The 19,418-nt window shown below is 39.8% G+C and overlaps 1 protein-coding gene across 2 annotated transcripts in view; it reads right to left on the minus strand.

Moving 5' to 3' along the window:
* The window catches only part of PRRC1 (proline rich coiled-coil 1), a 36,977-nt gene extending 18,344 nt beyond the window's left edge, over positions 1 to 18,633 (minus strand). For both annotated transcript variants that reach the window (XM_087429856.1, XM_004420248.3), the window contains exons 1-6: positions 18,498 to 18,633; positions 13,626 to 13,748; positions 12,591 to 12,980; positions 10,735 to 10,895; positions 7,558 to 7,660; positions 3,663 to 3,826 (exon numbers count right to left, since the gene is read on the minus strand). In XM_087429856.1, the coding sequence (XP_087285982.1) occupies positions 3,663 to 3,826; positions 7,558 to 7,660; positions 10,735 to 10,895; positions 12,591 to 12,980; positions 13,626 to 13,728 (921 nt within the window). In that variant the 5' untranslated portion in view covers positions 13,729 to 13,748; positions 18,498 to 18,633. The remainder of the gene's footprint in view (positions 1 to 3,662; positions 3,827 to 7,557; positions 7,661 to 10,734; positions 10,896 to 12,590; positions 12,981 to 13,625; positions 13,749 to 18,497) is intronic.
* Between the last annotated feature and the right edge of the window lie 785 nt (positions 18,634 to 19,418).

Genomic DNA, 19,418 nt, shown 5'->3' on the forward strand with positions numbered 1-19,418 from the left:
TCAATAGCTAAAACAGTATTTTGAATTATCCCTTCAAATGACATTCAGGAGGATTTTATGTTCTGAGGCAAGGTATCACATTAGGACTCAGTGGGTGAGAGAGATGTCTTTATTTTCTAATCAGAGAGAACAGGGCTTTTTAAGGGGACATGGAACAGGAGAATGGCTTATAAAGGGACATGGAATACAATCACAGGCACGTATTCAGGCAGAAAAATTTTAGGAAAGAGTACACATGGAAGCTGAGGAAGTAGCTGAGTTCCTTAACACTACCTGAGTCTACTCAGACCTTGCAAAAGCTTTGTGTATCACCAGAGGTACTTCAAACACCAGTTTGAAGACCACCAGTTGATTGTAAAGGTACTCTACCAAGGTATAGCAACAGGCGGGCTGCTCGAGTTCTGTTCAGGGAAAAATATCTATTCTCAAAAGACTGCGTGTTACATCAAAACTCAAAATAGATGCCAGAATGAAAATGTCTTCTGTATTAGACTGCTCACTTGAGGAAATAAAGTATTAATTTAAAAAATTTACCCTAGCATTTTGAATTTTTTTATACCAAGATAATTTGATAAGACTGCTGGATACTCATTTTAAAGAACTCCAAGCACTATTCTGAGAGTTCACATCTGTGGACAAAACAAAGATCCCTGTTCTTGTGGAACTTAATTCTAGTGGGAAAAAGCATTAAAAAAATAAAAATAATATAAAAGTAAATTAAATAGTATATCAGAAGGTACTGACGGCTATAGGAAAAAACACAGAGGAGGGTAAGGGCGATCAGCAGTGCAGGTGCAGAGGGTGGTCCTCAATAGGGCAGTCAGGACCAGCCTCACCGTGGGGGGAAGATCTGGGGGAAGACTTGGAGGAGGTTAAGGAGTCAATCAGTAAGTATTTGAGGGAAGAGTGTCCCAGAGAGAGGAACCAGCTACTGAAGAGAGCAGCGTGCCAGACAAGTATGAATAACCGCAAGGAGGCCAACATGGCTGGCGTGGAGTGAGCAAAGGGGGAAGACTAGCAGATGAAGCCAGAGAATAAACCAGAAGGCCCTATCAGACAGGTCGTGTCGGGCTATAGAGGCCTCTGTAAGGAATCTGGGTTTTTTTTTTTTTTTTTTTGAGGCAGATTAGCCCTGAGCTAACATCTGTTGCCAATCCTCCTCTTTTTGCTGAGGAAGGCTGGCCCTGGGCTAACATCCCTGCCCATCTTTCTCCACTTTATATGGCACACTGCCACAGTATGGCTTGATAAACAGGGCGTGGGTCCGCACCTGGGATCCAAACCTGCGAACCCCAGGCCACCGAAGAAGTGGAGTGCGCACACTTAACTACTACACCACCAGGCCGGCCCCAGGCATTTGGGTTTTACACTGAGTGAAATATAAAGTTTTAAAAAGAAGACTGGCATGGCCTGACCTATGTTTTGAAAGGTTATCTTGGCTCCTCTGTTGAGAACAACCTATAAGGCAACAAGGGCTAAAGCTGAACGACCTGTTAGGAGGTGACAGCAAGATTCCAGCAAGACACTGTGATGCTCCAACCAGGGAGGCAGCAGTGGGGACAGTGAGTAGTCGTCAGATGCTGAAGACATTCTGAAGGTAGAGCGAACAAGATTTCTCAATGAATTGGATATGGGTAACAAGAGAAGACAAGGATGGCTCCAAGGTTTCTCATCCGAGAAAATGGAAGGACAGAGCTGGCATCAACTGTGATGGAGAAGGCTGCGGGGAGCAGGTTGGGAGGAAAGAAAAGCAGTGGAGTACTAGACATATTAAGTTTGAGACATTCAAGTGAAGGTGTCGAAAAGGCAACTTCTACATAAATCTGGTTTACATGAGAGGTCTCTGCTGGAGATACAAATGTGAAACTGTCAGCACACAGATGGTGTTTAAAGCCATGGGACAGTATGAGATGACCAGAGGAGTGAATGTGGATAAAGAGGAGACCATCAAGAGGTTGGAGAGAAAAGGAGGAACCAGCAAAGGAAGTACAGAGGAGTTAGCAATTAGCAAGGCAGGGAAAAAACCAAAAGTGTGGTATCTCGGAAGTCACATGAAAAAACATTATAGAAGAGTAAGTGGTGAACTGTCTCAAAAGCCACTGAAAGATCAAATAAGATGTAGAGCACTGGTGACCTTGAAAGCATTCTCAGTGGAGTGGTGGGGGTGAGAGCCTGAATGGGTGGGTTTAAGAGAATATGCAGGGAAGAATTAGAGATAAAGTGTTGGCAGCTCTTTGGAAGAGTTTTGCTGCAAAAGGAAGCAAAAAACTAACGTGGTAAGTGATAGGGGAAGTGGGGTCAAAAAATTTACGGTTTTCTTTGGTTTATTTTTGTTTTTTTAAGGTGGGAGAGATGTTTGTATGTCTGTATGCTGATGGTAAGAACTGTATGAGAGAGAGGGCAAAATTCTTGGAACTTGAACAGTGAATAGGCTAGAAGGGACCAGATCTAGTACACTGGTAATGGAATTGGTTTTATGTAGATGTATGATGAGTTCTGTAATGGTAACAGGCCAGAAGACAAAGTATGTGATGTTCAAGTGATGGTGTCAGTATGCAGTTGTGTGAAATTTCTCTTCAAAATAAGTCATTCTACCATCTGCCTCTATTACGTAGGGATTATCTATAGACTCAATCACAAGATCCTCTTCCCTCACTATGGAAAAACTAAGGCAATGTTTTCCTTTTGATAAGTGGGTTATTACTGGTAATAAGATTTCACAGGCCTCTATATGTTGATGAGACCTTAGCAAACTCTCATTATATGTAGGCAATGTGCCTATAAGGTGCCAGGTCATCAGGTCTTTAAGGCAAGAGAGTTAAAAGGACAGGCAAGGGGAAGAATCAAAGCAAGTGAGCTAAGAAAAGCTTTTCAGTTGAGTGCTGAGTCCCCTCACCAAGTACAAGAGAAAAGGAAGACTTGCAGGGTCAATCCAGAACCTGCTTCCTAGAACCCCATTACTACTCTGGAAACTTCTCAATACAGGAGAGTCCCATAAACCATGAAGAAATACGTAACTGTAAAGTAGTATTAATAGTGATAGTAATAAAAAGCTTATGGGATTCAAAGGATATTATAATTTAAGTAATTGGTTGAAATGTTAACACTGCCTTAAGAAGAGCTCTTTTAGGACTAACTACTCTTTTTTGTCCTCTCTGCACGTGTTTCCTCCCCTCTTCCAATAATCAAAACCCATCTTAGGTCTCTTTAAGTTAAAACTCCACTATATCTTCGTAACACTACAAGAGTTGTCAATTAAAAACGAAGCTGATCAGGGGGTCGGCCCGGTGGCGCAAGCGGTTAAGTGCGCGCGCTCCGCTGCGGCGGCCCGGGGTTCGCTGGTTCGGATCCCGGGCGCGCACCGACGCACTGCTTGGCAAGCCATGCTGTGCCGGCGTCCCATATAAAGTGGAGGAAGATGGGCACGGATGTTAGCCCAGGGCCGTCTTCCTCAGCAAAAAAAAAAAAAGAGGAGGATTGGCGGATGTTAGCTCAGGGCTGATCTCCTCACAAAAAAAAAAAACAAAAAAAAAAACGAAGCTGATCAATATGTCAGTAGGTAAAAACCCATTAGCTCCACACAGGTCATAGGATTATTATCAGAATTATAAAAAAATTAACTTCCAGTTTCTGTATTCTGAAAAACGGGTGCTATTACTCACTTTTAATCCAGCCGCATAGCCCACCGGTTGTGGGGCGATATTGGACTGCCCAGCTTCCCCCACAACCACAGCTAAGCCAAAGACCTCCTGGAAGGCATCTCGGACGGCAGCGACTTTCACTTCTTTATTTGAGGTCACTACAATATCCAGTTCACCTCCAGATTCTAGAAAGGCCAGAAGCAAATTTCAATTCCAAATTAAAATAATGAAGCTCTCATAATTACTACCATATGCTAAAATTTTATTACATAATTATCACTAACCTCACAAAACAATGCAAGATATGGATTAACCTTTTTTTTTTTTTCTGGCGAGGAAGATTGGCCCTGAGCTAATGTCTGTGCCAATCTTCCTCTAGTTTGTATGTGAGTCACCACCACAGGATGGCTGCCGACAAATGGTGTAGGTCTGTGCCTGGGAACCAAACCTGGGCCGCCAAAGCAGAGCACGCCGAACTTAACCACTAGGCCACGGGGCCAGCTCCTAGATTATTAATTTTCTTTACTTGCTGAGGAAACTGAGGCTGATAAGATCTTGCCCAGGGTAACGTAACTACTTAGTGATGATGTCAGGACTCAAACCCAGGTCTGTCAGACTCTGAAATCCTCTTTTCACGATCTGATGCAACCAGAGGCATTTTCACCCTCTAATCAACAGCATCTTATTCCAACAAGTGCTTAGCCCTGAACTACCAACTTTTCCTGAGTTTTGAAAATGAGAATTTAATGCAATACCTGAGGAAGTCTTATTTGTAAGCAGAAGATAGTACATACCTTCTAATGGTTCTGAATAGCATATCCGCCACAAATGAACACGTTTTTCTGTATACTATGAAATACCGTTCCAGAATATACTAGTAGCTCCCCCTGAAAACAGCATGCTGTGGTCAAACACGCTTGGGAGATGCTGCATACCATGTATCTTTCTTGCACAATGCACATTAACATAAAGAGTCTGAGAAATCCAACAATCAAAAATCATAACTTTAACCCAGTATTCTCCATCTGTTCATGGAATACTTTTTTAGCATCTAATAACAGCTCCTAAAAAGTGTTCCATAGACATCAATTTGGGAAATGATGTTATAGCAGCTATGGAAACAGTATGTTTTTCTACTATACCACTCTACTAAGTTAGCCAAGTTTCATTTTCTGATTAGTTTAAACTCTGGATAGACACATTTATTGCATTTTTAAGGTTGCAAATCAAAATGGTTTTTCTGCAGTTGGTTAATAAAGACAGACACCTATTATACACAAACTTCTAACATCTTGTGGATGCCAGTTTCCAGTTCTTCAGCTAGGGACAATCACAGAAATTAAATAACTGGCTTGTGAAGTATAAGTTACACATTTAGGACACTCACTTTATAGAAAATGACAATAAAGACTGTAACGGATGATAAATAACTTGTCAAAGAGTTGCACAGAAGTTCTGCACTAAACAAGGACTACCATGAAATGTGCTTTTTATCCAGAAAATACCTTAAATGTGGGAGCCAAACTTTTCTATTATACAGCCCCATTATTTAAAAGAAAAGCACATAAATGGATATTTATTTCTAAACTATACATCTATTACTGTCCTATATAAATATTCAAGCATTTATGAAAACTGAAATACAACGTACATAAAACTTGATATTTAAAAGGGCTAAGAGCAATATGAAATAAAACATTTTAAATATTTCAATTATTTATTTTAAAAACCTTGTACTATTTAGACAGAGTAATCGGACAAATACGGCTAATTAATTTTTCAAATCTTAATCTGACATGCTGTGATACACGGAATTCAAAGGCCTGGTTCCAAGCACACCACATTTTGCTACTTGGCATTAATGGCTACCCCGGTAAAGAGATTTCTCAAGGAAGCTGTTCGTATTGTAAAACATTTTGCCCCAGAAACAACGCTATGCTTTTCCCTAATAAATAACTTATAGAATAGTTGAAAATATTTTCCAAATATTTGGGTTTTTTATCATGGATCTCTTTTTTCCCGATTGACATAATGTTCCACAGATCCTGTCTTTACTGGAATTTTGTAAGTTACTAAAATCTAAAAGCAATGGGTCACATAGGAGAAAAGAGGAAGAATATACTTTTCTCTCATCTTTTTCTCCATGTGGCACATATCTCTTGACCCTAGCTGAGTACTGCTCCATTAAGCTTCAAGTCAAAAGCTTTTCAGCCTTTTTGTGGTGAGTGGTGCTGGCTTTCATGATAATGAAGGGATAACGAATTAAAAGCATGTAGAAAGTTAAACTGCTAAAATCCATTTCTAATAGTTCTTGTGCTTTCTTGATAGATTTGAAATTGTTATGGTGATTTCTGGAATATTTGTGTAAAAACATCGTTGTTTTACTTTGAGTTTTGTTAGACCAGAATGGTCTTGCTTTTGCTGCCTGCCAGTAAGGTGTCAGCTTTTTTCACACTCAGTTTTATTGCTTTTTATACCTAACTGATTATATCAGTTATGATATTTGCTAAAATACAAATTTCATTTTGTTACCTTTCTCTCCCTCTCTCCTTGGTTTTTCCCTTTTTCTTGATGTCAGGCAGACTACTGGCCTGAGAAACAGTCTTGGGTTTGAGCCCTGACTTTATCATTTACTAGCTTTGTTACCTTGGGGAGGTCACTGAGTGTGTTTCTTCAGAGTAGAATCCCTGCCCCTCACAGGGCTTGGCTCTAAGGATGAAATAAGATAATGGCTTTCACAGTCTAACACAAAACCCATTAAAACAGCAACAGTGCCAAAAACACTAATTCCTTTCTTTCCCTCATTGAAAATACGAGCTTGTGAACAAAAGTATATACAAGATGCATTAATTATGTCAAACTTGATTATGAATATATGAAATCGATATATAGGGTAGGGTCCAATTTCTAAATCTTTGGCAGTTATAAACACAAGGAGCAATTCAGCTGATTTAATTCTTGATTTGATTTTCTACTTTAAGGGAAACAAAGTGGCTAAGTGTAAAAAAATTAAACATGGGTTCAATCTAGCTCCACCAAGCTGTGTGATCTAGGATTAAATCTCTCTGAACCCAGGTTCCTCATCTAAAACTTGAGGCCAATAATACCTACCTTGCAGAGCTCTTATGAAAATTAGTGCCTGGCAGAGCAAGCATTTAATAACCAGTACTTATCACATCAAGTCTTATCTTTTACATTTACTAGACAGTACACTACCAACACAGTAAAGACTCATGAAAGCTATCAAGTCTTTTGCTTCTGAAAATCTCTATTCAGGTACCTGGTGCACAGCTTTGGCCTATAAACTGTTATCTTCAACAGAATTAACTGGTCCCTGAGTCTGCTAAGTGATTATGTTTTTTCACATATTGGATATGTACATTAAAAACTAAACAGCAGACAGCATGTCTTTATCAACTGTCTGGAGGATTCTTGGTAATGAGGGTTCAAAAGAAGTTAAAATAGCTTTCACAACAAACCAAGTAATCAGATATTATTAGTAAAGAGATTAACTTCCCCCCAAAATATTATTCCTGAGTTAAGCATAAACACATTCAATTAAAATAGTTAATTGGAGAAACGTCAAAATCAAATATGAACAAAGCATCACTTCAAATGTCAAGAGTGAATGAAGTATTCATAAAAGCAACATTAACCATATTTACAATTAAAATCAGTAAGTATACTAATAATTCACATCACTTTACTCCTCCAAAGTTCATTCTGTGGAGTTTTCAAAATTTATTTAATAGTGACTAAGAAAAGATGAATTAATAATACCAACACTAAGACTGACAACATGAGAATACAAGAGGATTTCCACCGATTACAAGACCTGTGGAATTACGATTAGAGGCTAACTCTGGCACATACTTTAACGTCATATGACAGATGCTGCTCTGTCTTCAGTACATACTGATATATGGAGCCATGCCAGGGTCCAGCGTCGTAATCATGCTTTCTACCGAATGTTTGGTTTTATCAAGCACCGACTTCACCATTGGATTCCCGGCCACACCCTGCACAAGACAAATTAACATATAAATACAAAGAACACCATGATCATCTGTTGGTGAAAGAAATTTTTTTTAGTTTCCAGGGTATTGCAGAGCTATACTTTTGTAAAATATAAGAAAAACAAGGTTATGGCAATATCAAATTGCTATTAAATTTCAAAATGTTTACTCTCAATTTCCTTCTTATCTCATCACAGACCAACAGCAGTCTGCAGACCACACTTTGAGTAGCATCAGCCTGGGAAGTATATACTGAATAAACATATGTGTGTGTATGTATATATATTTATTTCTATGTATATGTACAGTTTATTTCTATTTATTTATATAAAAGACTAGGCAAAACTTGTCCATCTAGGTCCCCAATAAAGACTTTAATCAGATGTCTCTATAGACCCATACTTTGTTCCCTAATAAAAAAAATAGAAACAATAAAAACATTTGTCATCTTTATTCCCTAGAAGTTACTTATTATCTTAATATTCTGCTATGTTTCACTAAAATTTCTTCTTTTTTTCCTATTTCCTGTTTGTTTTGTTCACTCCCAAATTCTCCCTTTTAAGCCAGACCTATTTCCCTGAATTCTTAAAACTGCACTAGTCAACAGAAGGCACCAGGGCTGAGTATTTCCTTCTTATGCTACACTTCTCCCAAGATAAAAGAGACTTAGAGAGAGCAGTGCCTCCTGATATGGCATCTGGCTAACAGGCCATGATTCCACCTCTTCCAACCTGTCATTAAATTAAGGCGATTCAGAAAAGAGATGAGTTCATAACACAGGTATTTAAGACTGTCAATCAGTCTTACGCTGAATATTAGAAGAGTTGTTTACAAGACCTGTAGAGTTGAACTGGGCGTCACAACTGGTAACTAACACACTGACACATGCTCTTAACAAGGAAAAGCAGTGATAGTCCCTATATAAAGAAAACCTTTAGGGCTGGCCTGGTGGCGTAGCAGTTAAGTTTGCATGCTCCACTTCAGCAGCTCAGGGTTCGCCGGTTCAGATCCTAGGCATGGACCTACGCACCACTCATCAAGCCATGCTGAGGCGGCGTCCCACATAGAGCAACTAGGAGGATGTACAACTATGACATACAACTATCTACTGGGGCTTTGAGGAGAAAAAAAGAAAAAAGGAGGAAGATTGGCAACAGATGTTAGCTTAGGGCCAATCTTCCTCAAAAAGAAAAAGAAAAACCTTTAAAAAGTACACAAGGGGGCTTGCCCGGTAGTGTAGCGGTTAAGTGCGTGCTCTGCTACAGCGGCCCGGGGTTTGCAGGCTCGGATCCCCGGCGCACCAACACATGGCTCGTCAAGCCACTTGCTGTGGCGGTGTCCCACATAAGTAGAGGAAGATGGGCACGGATGTTAGCCCAGGGCATATCTTCCTCAGCAAAAAGAGGAGGATTGGCAGATGTTAGCTGAGGGCTAATCTTCCTCCCACCCACCCCAAAAAAAGTACAGTAGGGTATAAAAAAGTAAGCTTAGAAAAATGCCATTTTTCAGAAATAAGAAGCTCAAGTACTGTAATCAGTTAACCACCTACTAATTTAAAAATATGTTCAATACATAATTAAATTGTAGCCAAACCCTCAGCAGAATATTGGGGGGAACTTGACAGAGTGATTCCAAAATTCATTACGAAAAATAAATGGAAAAGACTAGTAAAGAAAACTTTTGAAGAAAAGAGAAATCAGCAAACTTATAAAACCAAATACTGATATATCTCTATGAACAGAGACTGGGAAATGACCTTTCTCTCTTATTCATCAACGAATACTCCCCATCCACACCTCACCAGAGAGTAGGCTTTCAATAAATATTAGTATAATAAGCAAACAGAGTTATAAGAATGAAAATAGTGTGGTACTATTGCAACCACGGCAGAGCAGTGGAACAGAATACAGAGCCCAGAAACTGACATTAACACACGACTGCGTAACTAAGATAAAGGTGACACATCAAATCACCGGGATAAGATGCTGGAACAGTCCATTAAGTGGTTGGACGGTAATTAAGTTTTACTTCTACTTCATATAATACAGTAAAGTAAGTATCAGCTCCAGAATTAGAAGAAATCATAGAAAAACACTGATCGTATATTATGGTGGTAAAAGGTCATTTTTATCCTAAAAAAATTGAAAAAAAAAAAAAAAGACCGATAGAAAGGACTCTTGAAAATTTCGAAGCTTTTGTGTCAAAAAAGCATTATAAAATTAAAATGTAAGGTAAAAATGGAGAAAACTGCAATATATAATAGCATATGATAAAATATTCTTACTACATTAAGAGCTCTTACAAATTCATTGAGAAGAAAATCATTCCAATCCAAAACTGGGCAAAGAACATGAATAGAGACCTTCATAGAAGAAAAATACACATGGCCAAAAATCACATGAAAAAGTGTTCAAATTCAATAACAAAGAAATGCAAATTAAAACAAGGTATTATTTTTTTGCCTAGTAAAGTAGAAAATACTGCATTTCAAATTAATAATCAGCGCTGGTAAGTGAAAAATGCTGTGACAGTGTATTCTGGTACAACCTGCCTGGAGAGCAATATGTATTAGGAATTTTTAAAATGTTCCCTCTGACATTCATGAGGAATTAATTCTGACAAAACAGAGATGCACATGAAGATCTGCATACAAGAGCACTCATCACAGTTCTATTGATAGGAATTACAATTAGAAAATGCCAATAACAGATTAGTGAAATAAAACATGGGAATAAATGCAAGGGCATGTAAGGCAAAGCAGCCATATAGAAAAAATTTCAGAAGAATATTTTTTGACTGGGAAGATGTTCATGATACATGCTAGGTAAAGACAAAGAAAAGACACAAACAGTGTCCACATGTCATTACCCGAATTTGATTTTTATTAAAAAAGAGATACATCTACATAGATATGCACATACAAAAGATTGAGAGGAACTATATAGAAAACTGGTAATAAGAATCAAAAGGATTTTATTTTTTCCTTATACCATTTTGTATTTTCAAAATTCTAATGAACATCTATTAGTTTTATAATTAAAAAATTAAGCATAGTTTTTAAAGTAAATACAATTTACCTTAATAAAACCCCACAGTCCACCAGCAGACGCTTCATCCTGACTTCTACCAATTCTAGGATCTTCTTGTTCCTCTGGAAAAGTAATGGCTGATGTGCTTCCAGGTCCTGGTGCCAGAGATGTCAAACTGGCTTGCTGAGTAATGGGAGCTGGCAAAATACCTAGTTAATGGCAAAAATTTGTAATATATGTAATTTATTCCATAAGCTATTTCCTATAAAAAGAAGATACAAGATGAGCAGTTCAAAAGAGCTTTAATAATGTTAACTATATACTCAAGCATTTCAAGATTGAGTTATGAACTCAAAGAATCACCTAAACCTTTAAAAAATACAAATTAAAATTCCAAAGAAATCTCTTTCCCTTTTCAGAGGCTTACACTAAGTGTCCTGAAAATGGACAAAAAATATATATCAAAAATGACTTCATGTTTGCCCTATTTAGCACTTGGATATGGACAGCTCTAGTCCTAATCTCTTCAATGCATAAAAATAACGGAAGTGAGCACCCAAGCCCATCAGATGAAAGCTTCTAACAATTAGCACACATACCCTATATACTCTACTGGAACTCAAAAAAGAAAATTCACATATACATAAACATGGGTATAATACTGTCCTCCACAAAAAATTTTATTGGTAAAGGTAGATAAGCAAAGTTGGATAATAAAAATGACAATAAAGTTGATTCTTTTCCTAAAATGAAAAATAGGCAGAAGATGACAAGGATGAAGTTTGATATTGGTTTCCAATAATCATTCCAGGGAAGACAAAACAGTAGGTATAACTGGCCTAGAAAAGGAAATGGCTCAATACCACCAATTTATGGCCCACACAAGCTTTTATTTGGTTTTGAATTTTTACCTGGCTAAATAAAACTACTTCCTGGACCAGTCAGTCCTAATAATTTTTTAAGTAAAGCTTTAAAGAACTCGCAGACTTCACCCTGATGTTTCTCTGTAAGTGGACAAGACATTAGGAAGAAATTTTGGAATTTTGTCTGACACTCCATATACTAATCATATACTAAGTTTTACCATATGTAAAAATCATATACTAAGTTACATCAACTTTATTTTAATAATTTAAATGGCAAAAACATGAGAACAGGAAACTCTGGAAATCAAAGAAATGAATTAAAAAAATAAAACATTAATGCAGAGAAACTGGAACCCTCACACACTGCTGGTGAGAAAGTAAAATGGTGCAACTGCTTTAGAAAACAGTCCAGCAGTTTTTCAAAGTTAGCAATTCCATGCCTAGGTATATACCCAAGAGAAATGAAAATACATCCACACAGAAACTTGGACACAAATGTTCATAAAAGCAGTACTCATAATAGCCCAAAGTCAGAAACAACCCAAAAGTTCATCAACTGATGAATGGAATAAACAAAATGTAGTATATCCACACAATGGAATGTTATTCAGCCATAAAAAAGAATGAAGTACTGACACATGCTACAACATGGATGAACTCTGAAAATATTATGCTAAGTGAAAGAAGCCAGTTACAAAGACCACATATTTAAGATTCCATTTATATGAAACGTCCAAAATAGGCAAACTCAGAGACAAAAAGTAGATTAGTGGTTGCTTGGGGTCATGAGGATTGGGAATAAGTAGGGAATGATTGCTAATAATTATGAGGTTTCTTTTTCTGGTGATTAAAAGGTTCTAAAATTGATTTTATGGTGATGGTTGCACAACTCTGTAAATACAGTAACAACTACTGAATTGCACACTTTAAAATGGGTGAACTGTATAGTAGGTAAATTATATCTCAATAAAGCTGTTATTAAAAAATAAACAAAACATTAGCTATAGCCATTTATTCCAAAGTATCAGAGATAATTACCTGTTACTGGAGGTGCAGAAAATGATGGCATCAGGGGCGTCTGGGGGGCTCTTCCTGCATGTCCCCTCGTAATGTCATAAGTTGAACCAACAGAAAAACCTGAAGTAGGAGGACCCGCAGAGGGTGCAGATAAAAGAGTGCTTGGGGCAGAAGTTGAAGGTGGGAAGCGGGGTAGAGAAGGATTACTGAAGGCAGCAGCAGTTGGAGGAGGCACAGAAGGTGGTACAGAAGTAACAAGTGGTGGAACAGAAGGAACTGGGGAGGGAGGCACAAAAGGCATCGGTGCAGAGGGCCTCACAGGGGGGAGGGACGGCTGGGGGGTAGAGTAGGCGTGCGGCGGCAAGGACTGCAGAGAGGACACATCTGGAGAAGAAAAGGAACTGGCTGCAGCTAGAAAATGGTGGGGAGGAGAAAACACAAAATTGGAAATGCTTTTCACTTAGCTTTCAAAGTATCTCATTACCTTCTTGCAAAATTTTTAAATTTAACAGACCATATCCCAAGAATTACTTTTAAATGTGTAATTTAAAATATACAATGAATACAATTAAGTGCAAATGACTTTGAACTCCTGTAAGTAAAAGAGGCAGCTATATAAAATTAAGGTATTGTTCATAAGTAGATCTTTGTGACTTCATTTGTTCATTTTGATGTTTTTAATAAAATAGTCGTTTTTCATCCCTGCTGTTGTGAGCATAAAAATCTACACACTGAAGGCTCAAAAACGTTGGTCAGAAGATTAATCACCACAAAGTCACGGAACATTTGAAAAAGTTAACCCATGCCTTTTAGGATATTTTTGTCACAAGAAAGGTGATTTATAGGCAATATGAATATAAAGAACGAAAGTTTACCTAAAGCAAAACATACATGTTTTCTGTCTTTGGGCTTAAAGAAAGAAGGCTAGTTCCCTTCATCCTGGCAAAAATCAGAGAAGTTTTAATATGCGCATTCTTCTTTTGAATGACTCTGAGAAAAGATAAGAGTATCTTCACTATCCTCAAGACACGCTAGACACTAGACACCTCCACGTACCTAAAGGACCTGGGGTGGAGGACACTGCAGCAGTGGCCAGCCCGGCAGGATTTGGTGGAGGAGTCCCAGGGGGCGTTGTCTCTATTCCACTCTCTTCCATCATTTTTATTCAATTAAGGTATACTATAAAAATAGAAAAATGTAATAGATATTACACAGTAATCAAAAGCATATTTTTAAAGCTGGTATAGTTAGAGAATAATTTTAAAAAATAATCATCAAGACACAGAATCTGTTTTTACTATTTGTAATGCCACTTATTTACAGATGAAGAGTCTGTCAAAATTCGTAAGAAAAGTCTGTGAGAATATTTAATACGCAAACAATCTGTAACATTTTCATATACATATTTCATAACTGGAAAAGAATTTCATGTTAACTATGTAATTAATTACCCAATATACTTCACATTGTAAATTACTAATTTAATTTTTGCCACATGAATAGATGTTAGATTTATATCTAGATTCCAGTCATTATTACATTCAAAATAAAAATAAATTATTTAAAGTATTTTGAAACACTTCCTCTCTCCCCATAAAGCACTGTATGTGGGCTACTCCTATTAACATTAAAAAAACCTTAAATGTGTTCAATTCTCAGTTTTCCTAGTTCACATTCTAAAACATAACCAGTAATGGCTAAATGATATGTCTCAGGTTTTAGAAAAGTTAACTGTAGGGGCCAGCCCCATGGCTTAGCAGTTAAGTGCGCGCGCTCCGCTACTGGCGACCTGGGTTCGGATCCCAGGCGCGCACCGACGCACCGCTTCTCCAGCCATGCTGAGGCCGCGTCCCACATACAGGAACTAGAAGGATGTGCAACTATGACATACAACTATCTACTGGGGCTTTGGGGGAAAAAAGGGGGGAGGATTGCAATAGATGTTAGCTCAGAGCTGGTCTTCCTCAGCAAAAAGAGGAGGATTAGCATGGATGTTAGCTCAGGGCTGATCTTCCTCACAAAAAAAAAAAAAAAAAAAGGAAAGTAGGAAAAAAAAAAAAAGTTAACCGTAGCAAAAATGCTACTAGATAGCAATGTCCTAACAGATGAAAATGGATTATAAAATATGGGAACATTTCCTTAGAAATTACATATTTTCAAGCCTGTCTCAAGTACAAAATCAAAACTTCTAAATACACCAAATTTGTTTTTGAAGTTTTTACTCATTTAACAAATATTCAGTGATGGTCAACTGCTTGCCAAGCACTGCACCACTCCCTCTGGAAATACAATGTAAGCAAAAACAAATAGGATACTTAGAGTCCAGCATAGGAGACGATCAAATAATAACAATGTACAATGGACTGTAGCCTGAATTATGTGCTCTGAGGGTGAGAACACAGCTCTCTTTGACAGGAATATGATTTTGACTTAGAGGTCAGGAAAGGGTTCCCCAGGAAGTCACATATAAGCTGAGATCTGAGGGATAATTAGATTTTAATTAGGCAAAGGAAAGGAGATAAGAAGGGCAGATTCCAAGAAAAAGTGAATATAAAGGAAGTATTAAGGCCTTGTAAGGTAGAGGGAACAAGACACATTCAAGAAAACCCACGTGGCAGGAGCAGAAAAGGAGGACTGGAGACATAGGCAGGAGCCCAGACCATATTGAGCCTTATAAGCCAGGTTAAAGAGTTGGGTTTCTTAAGAACAGAAAGTCAACGCAGGGCATTCAAGCTTGGGGTAACATATTTGTCTTTTGTTTTAACTTTTTCGAGGAAATTTTAAAATGATTCACAAGAAGATGCAAAAGTAGAACGGAGTTCATGAGTAGCCTAAACCCAGCTTTTCCCAATAATAGCATCTTACAATGATCAAACCCAGGAAATTAACATTGGTATAGTAAGTAACTAATCCATAGACCTTATTTGTATTTCACCTGTTTTAACATTCACTTGTGTGTGTGTAGTTCTATGAAGTATCATCATAGGCACAGACTCATGTAGCCACCACCATAATCAGGATACAGAACTGTTTCCTTACCCCAAAGAAACTCCCTCATGCTGCTCCTCTGTCACACCCTCCACCAACCATAAGCCCTGGGAACCAACTGTTCCCTGTCATTTTCTCATTTCGTGAATGTTACATAAATAGAATCACACAGTATACAACATTTTGAGATTGCCTTTTTTTCCACTCAGCATAATGCTTTTCAGAGCCACCCAAGTTGTAGGATGTTATCAATGGTTCTTTTTTATTGCTGAATAATATTCCATTTTATAGACATACCACAGTTTGTTTACCCATTTATCTGATGAAGGACATTTAGGCTGATTCCAGCTTTTTGCAATTCTTATGTTTTGAAAAGATGCCTTTGACCACAGTACGCAGATTGGGCCACAGGACAGTCAGAGTAGATGCAGAGAGACTATTAAGAAGGATATCAAAGTAGTTCAAATAGAAAATGATAACACCCCTAGACTAGTGATTCTCAAATGGGGGGAGGAGGGCGATTCTGCCCCCAGGCATCATGTTTGGTTGACAGAACTGTGGGGGTACTACTTGCATCTAATAGGTAAAGGCTGGGGACACCGCTAAAAATTCTACAATGTACAGGGCACCCCCACAAGAAAGAATTATCTGGCCCCAAATATCAATAATGCCAAAGATGAGAAACTTTGACTAGACTAAGGTGATGATAGTGCAGATGGAGAAGAGCAGATAGATTCAAGAAATGTTTAGGTGGTAAGACTCAGTGATAGACTGTATATGGGAGCAATGAGGGAGAGAGGCATAACTTGCACAACTGGATAGATGGTGGAGCCATTCACCTTGGAAGAGGTCAAGATGTTTGTTTAACATCTTAGAGGTGGATGGGACTACACAGTGTTTAATAATGGACATGCTGAGTTTAAGCTCCTTGAAATATCCAAGTAGACACACTGACTTGGTCTGCAGCTTAGAAATCACATAAGTGTGGCTTTCATCAGTTTACTCATAGTCCCTAAAGTCATGTTCAGAGATGAGATTATCTAAGAAGAGAATACCAAGTGAAAAGAGTAGATGATCCAAACAACCCCTGAAGAACAGCCAGCCAGGTAGAAGACAAGCTTGCAAAGAAGAATGCAAGATGACCAAAAAGAAAGGAAGAAAACCAGGAGATTGTGGCATCCAAAAGCCAGAGTGTTTCAAGGTAGGAACAGACAACAGTATCAACTGCTGCAGAGACACCAAATAGAATGTTATCTGAAAAATTCAATGGACTTGCCAAAGTGGAGATGAACTTAGTGAGAGCTGTTTCCAGGAAGGAGTGGGGATAGAAGCTAGTTTCAACTGGACTGAGGGTTGAGAGGTGAGGGAAATACGTACAGCACTTTCAAAAAGTTCGGCTGTGAATGTAGAGGAAAGATCTATGGCAATAAGCAGAGAACAGGGATCCAGGGAGGCAAAATCCTTTCATTCAGTACCTATACACCAAAGGTAGATAACCTCAGAGAGAAACGGCCGTCTGGGGACTTTAGCACTCCCTGCCAAACCTACCTCGAAATTTTCTTCATCTCCCCATTTTTCTATTGGTCACTCATCTTCCTCCTTCAGATGCTACCAAATCCTTATAGTAGTTAGTGGAAGTCAGATTTAAAGAGAATCCTGATCCCTAATATTAACGAATGTGTTGGCAAAAGAACCTGTACAATGAATACAACCCACAACATGGAATAATTGGGCAACTTCTTTCAGTCTTTAAAAGCTATACTAATTGAGAATTGGCATAATGACAATACTGGGTAAATTTTTTATACATAAACATAATACCTTCTGCTAAAGAAAAGCTATTGTGATAAGGTAAGTGAAATGTCAAAGACGGTAAATGTTTTAAATGCTCAAGTCTCAGCACAACAAGTAGTATTAATTATCAACACTAAAGAAAAAGGGATGGAAATGGCTTGGATTATTGAGTCCTCACTCTCTGGCCAAACCCTCCTCTTTCAATTTGCTTGAGTCTTGCTTTTTCTGTTAACAAGTGAATGGCTACTTGTAAGGACACAAGAAAAGAAACGGAATAATGGAGCTTTGATAAACGTAAAAGCATTAAAAGCAATTCTTATTGTTGATGTACTACTAGCGCAGAGGTTGTCTCTACCACCCGAGAGTGAGCGCTGGAGCAGGGTCTGAGTTTCATCTTTGTATTCTCAGCTCTGATCCCAAAATAAACTTCCATAAATGTTCACTGAATTAAGTAGTGGCTGTAAAGAGAAAGACTGGAATGCCAAAATGTGTCACGTTCACAATACACATGCTGTCTCTCAAAATAACTACTTTAAATGATAAAAACACTCTTGGATATAAATTCTGCCAATCTAGGATACAGGCTATCCTGCAAATTTGCCTCAAACGGGTCCCAGGAACGAACAAAGAGACAGCAGAATGAAAACGCCCTCCTAGGCACCGATGGGGGAACCTACGGGAAATAAGCTTCCCATAGCCGGTCCCGGTTTGACCCAGGAGCCTGCAAGGCGGGAGCGGCCTCCCCCTGGGCTCCGTCTGCCACGTCTCCAGGCCGGGCTGGGCCGGGCTAAGGTCAGCGTGCGCCTGCCGCGGGTCTCTCTCCCCGGGCCAGCGCGCTGGAAGGCGGAGCCAAACGGCCAGGGGCGCGGGCCTCGGTCCCCGGACAGGAGCAAAGTGCCGGAACAAGACCCGCGAACCGCACCCGCAGTGCGATCCGCGGCGGGGACTGCGCGCCTTGTGACGTGTGCCCGGGCTGCACCCCGCATGCTCCCACCGCCCAAGCCCAGACCGAACGACTGCGGGGCTCCGACACGACCCTGGCATCCCGTGGCGCCGGCCGGCCCGCCCACCTTGCAGGGACTGAACCCCTAGGCGCCCGGCACCGCCGCCCGCATGCATCGGCGCTGCTGCCAGGCTGACGCTCACCTGGGGACCCGCAAGAGTGTCTGCTGGCAGCTGAAAAGGAGGGGACAGTGAGGTCGGGGTGCTAAGACTACCGCTGGGACACGACGAGAAAGATGCAGACAGGAACTCGCCACCGCGCGTACCCGCCTCCAAGATGGCCACCGGCGGCGCATGCCCCTGCGCCTGCCACGTCGGCCGAGCGCCGCCCTGCCCCGCGCCTCGCCCCGCCCCGCCCCGCTCGCTGGGAGCCCCGCCCCCAGGGCGCAGGTTAAACCCGAGCGCCGTGGTCCAAAGATCCGGCTGCCCGCCGAGGCGTGGCGCTGCGGGTTTCAGAAGCTTTCTCCAGTAGGACTGCCCTCCTTTCTCCTCCGCACCCCCGAGACGCGCGAATCGCACTCTCTTACCAGGTGTCTCTCACTCATCCTGTGCCGTGGCCGCCCATGGCTATAGAGATGAGGCAGCCTAGGTCTAGTCCAGACCCCGCCTCCAGGCAGGACCTCGCTCCAGACAGGGGACTTATCCTATGTGTTTTCAAAGATTTCCACCTAACTGCAGTTGCATCAGGATAGAGAGAGAGAGCGGGGTGGGGAAAAGGTAGCAGCTACTGTACTGATTTTTTCCCTAAGTACATGTATTTTATATTCTTTTTTTTAAATTGAAAAACCAAAGACAAAGATTATGAACTTTCTTAACCTTATGTACTTTCACTTAAAACAGTATCTGAAACAGTCGGTGTCCAATAATGTACATTAAATAGATCAGTGAATGGAATGCGGTGGAGGAAAATAAAGAATTTGAAATCAGAAGTCCTGGTTTGGGTCTGAGACTACCCTAACGCCAGTTGCGCAGCTGTGACCCTGTACGGGTCACTAAGTCTCCATATTTCCATCTGTAAGATGAGAATAATATTATCTGCCACTCTAACTCGGGCAAGTAACAGAG

This window comes from Ceratotherium simum, chromosome 4, assembly GCF_057802395.1.
Source record: "Ceratotherium simum simum isolate JZ-2026a chromosome 4, ASM5780239v1, whole genome shotgun sequence".
NCBI lineage: Eukaryota > Metazoa > Chordata > Mammalia > Perissodactyla > Rhinocerotidae > Ceratotherium > Ceratotherium simum.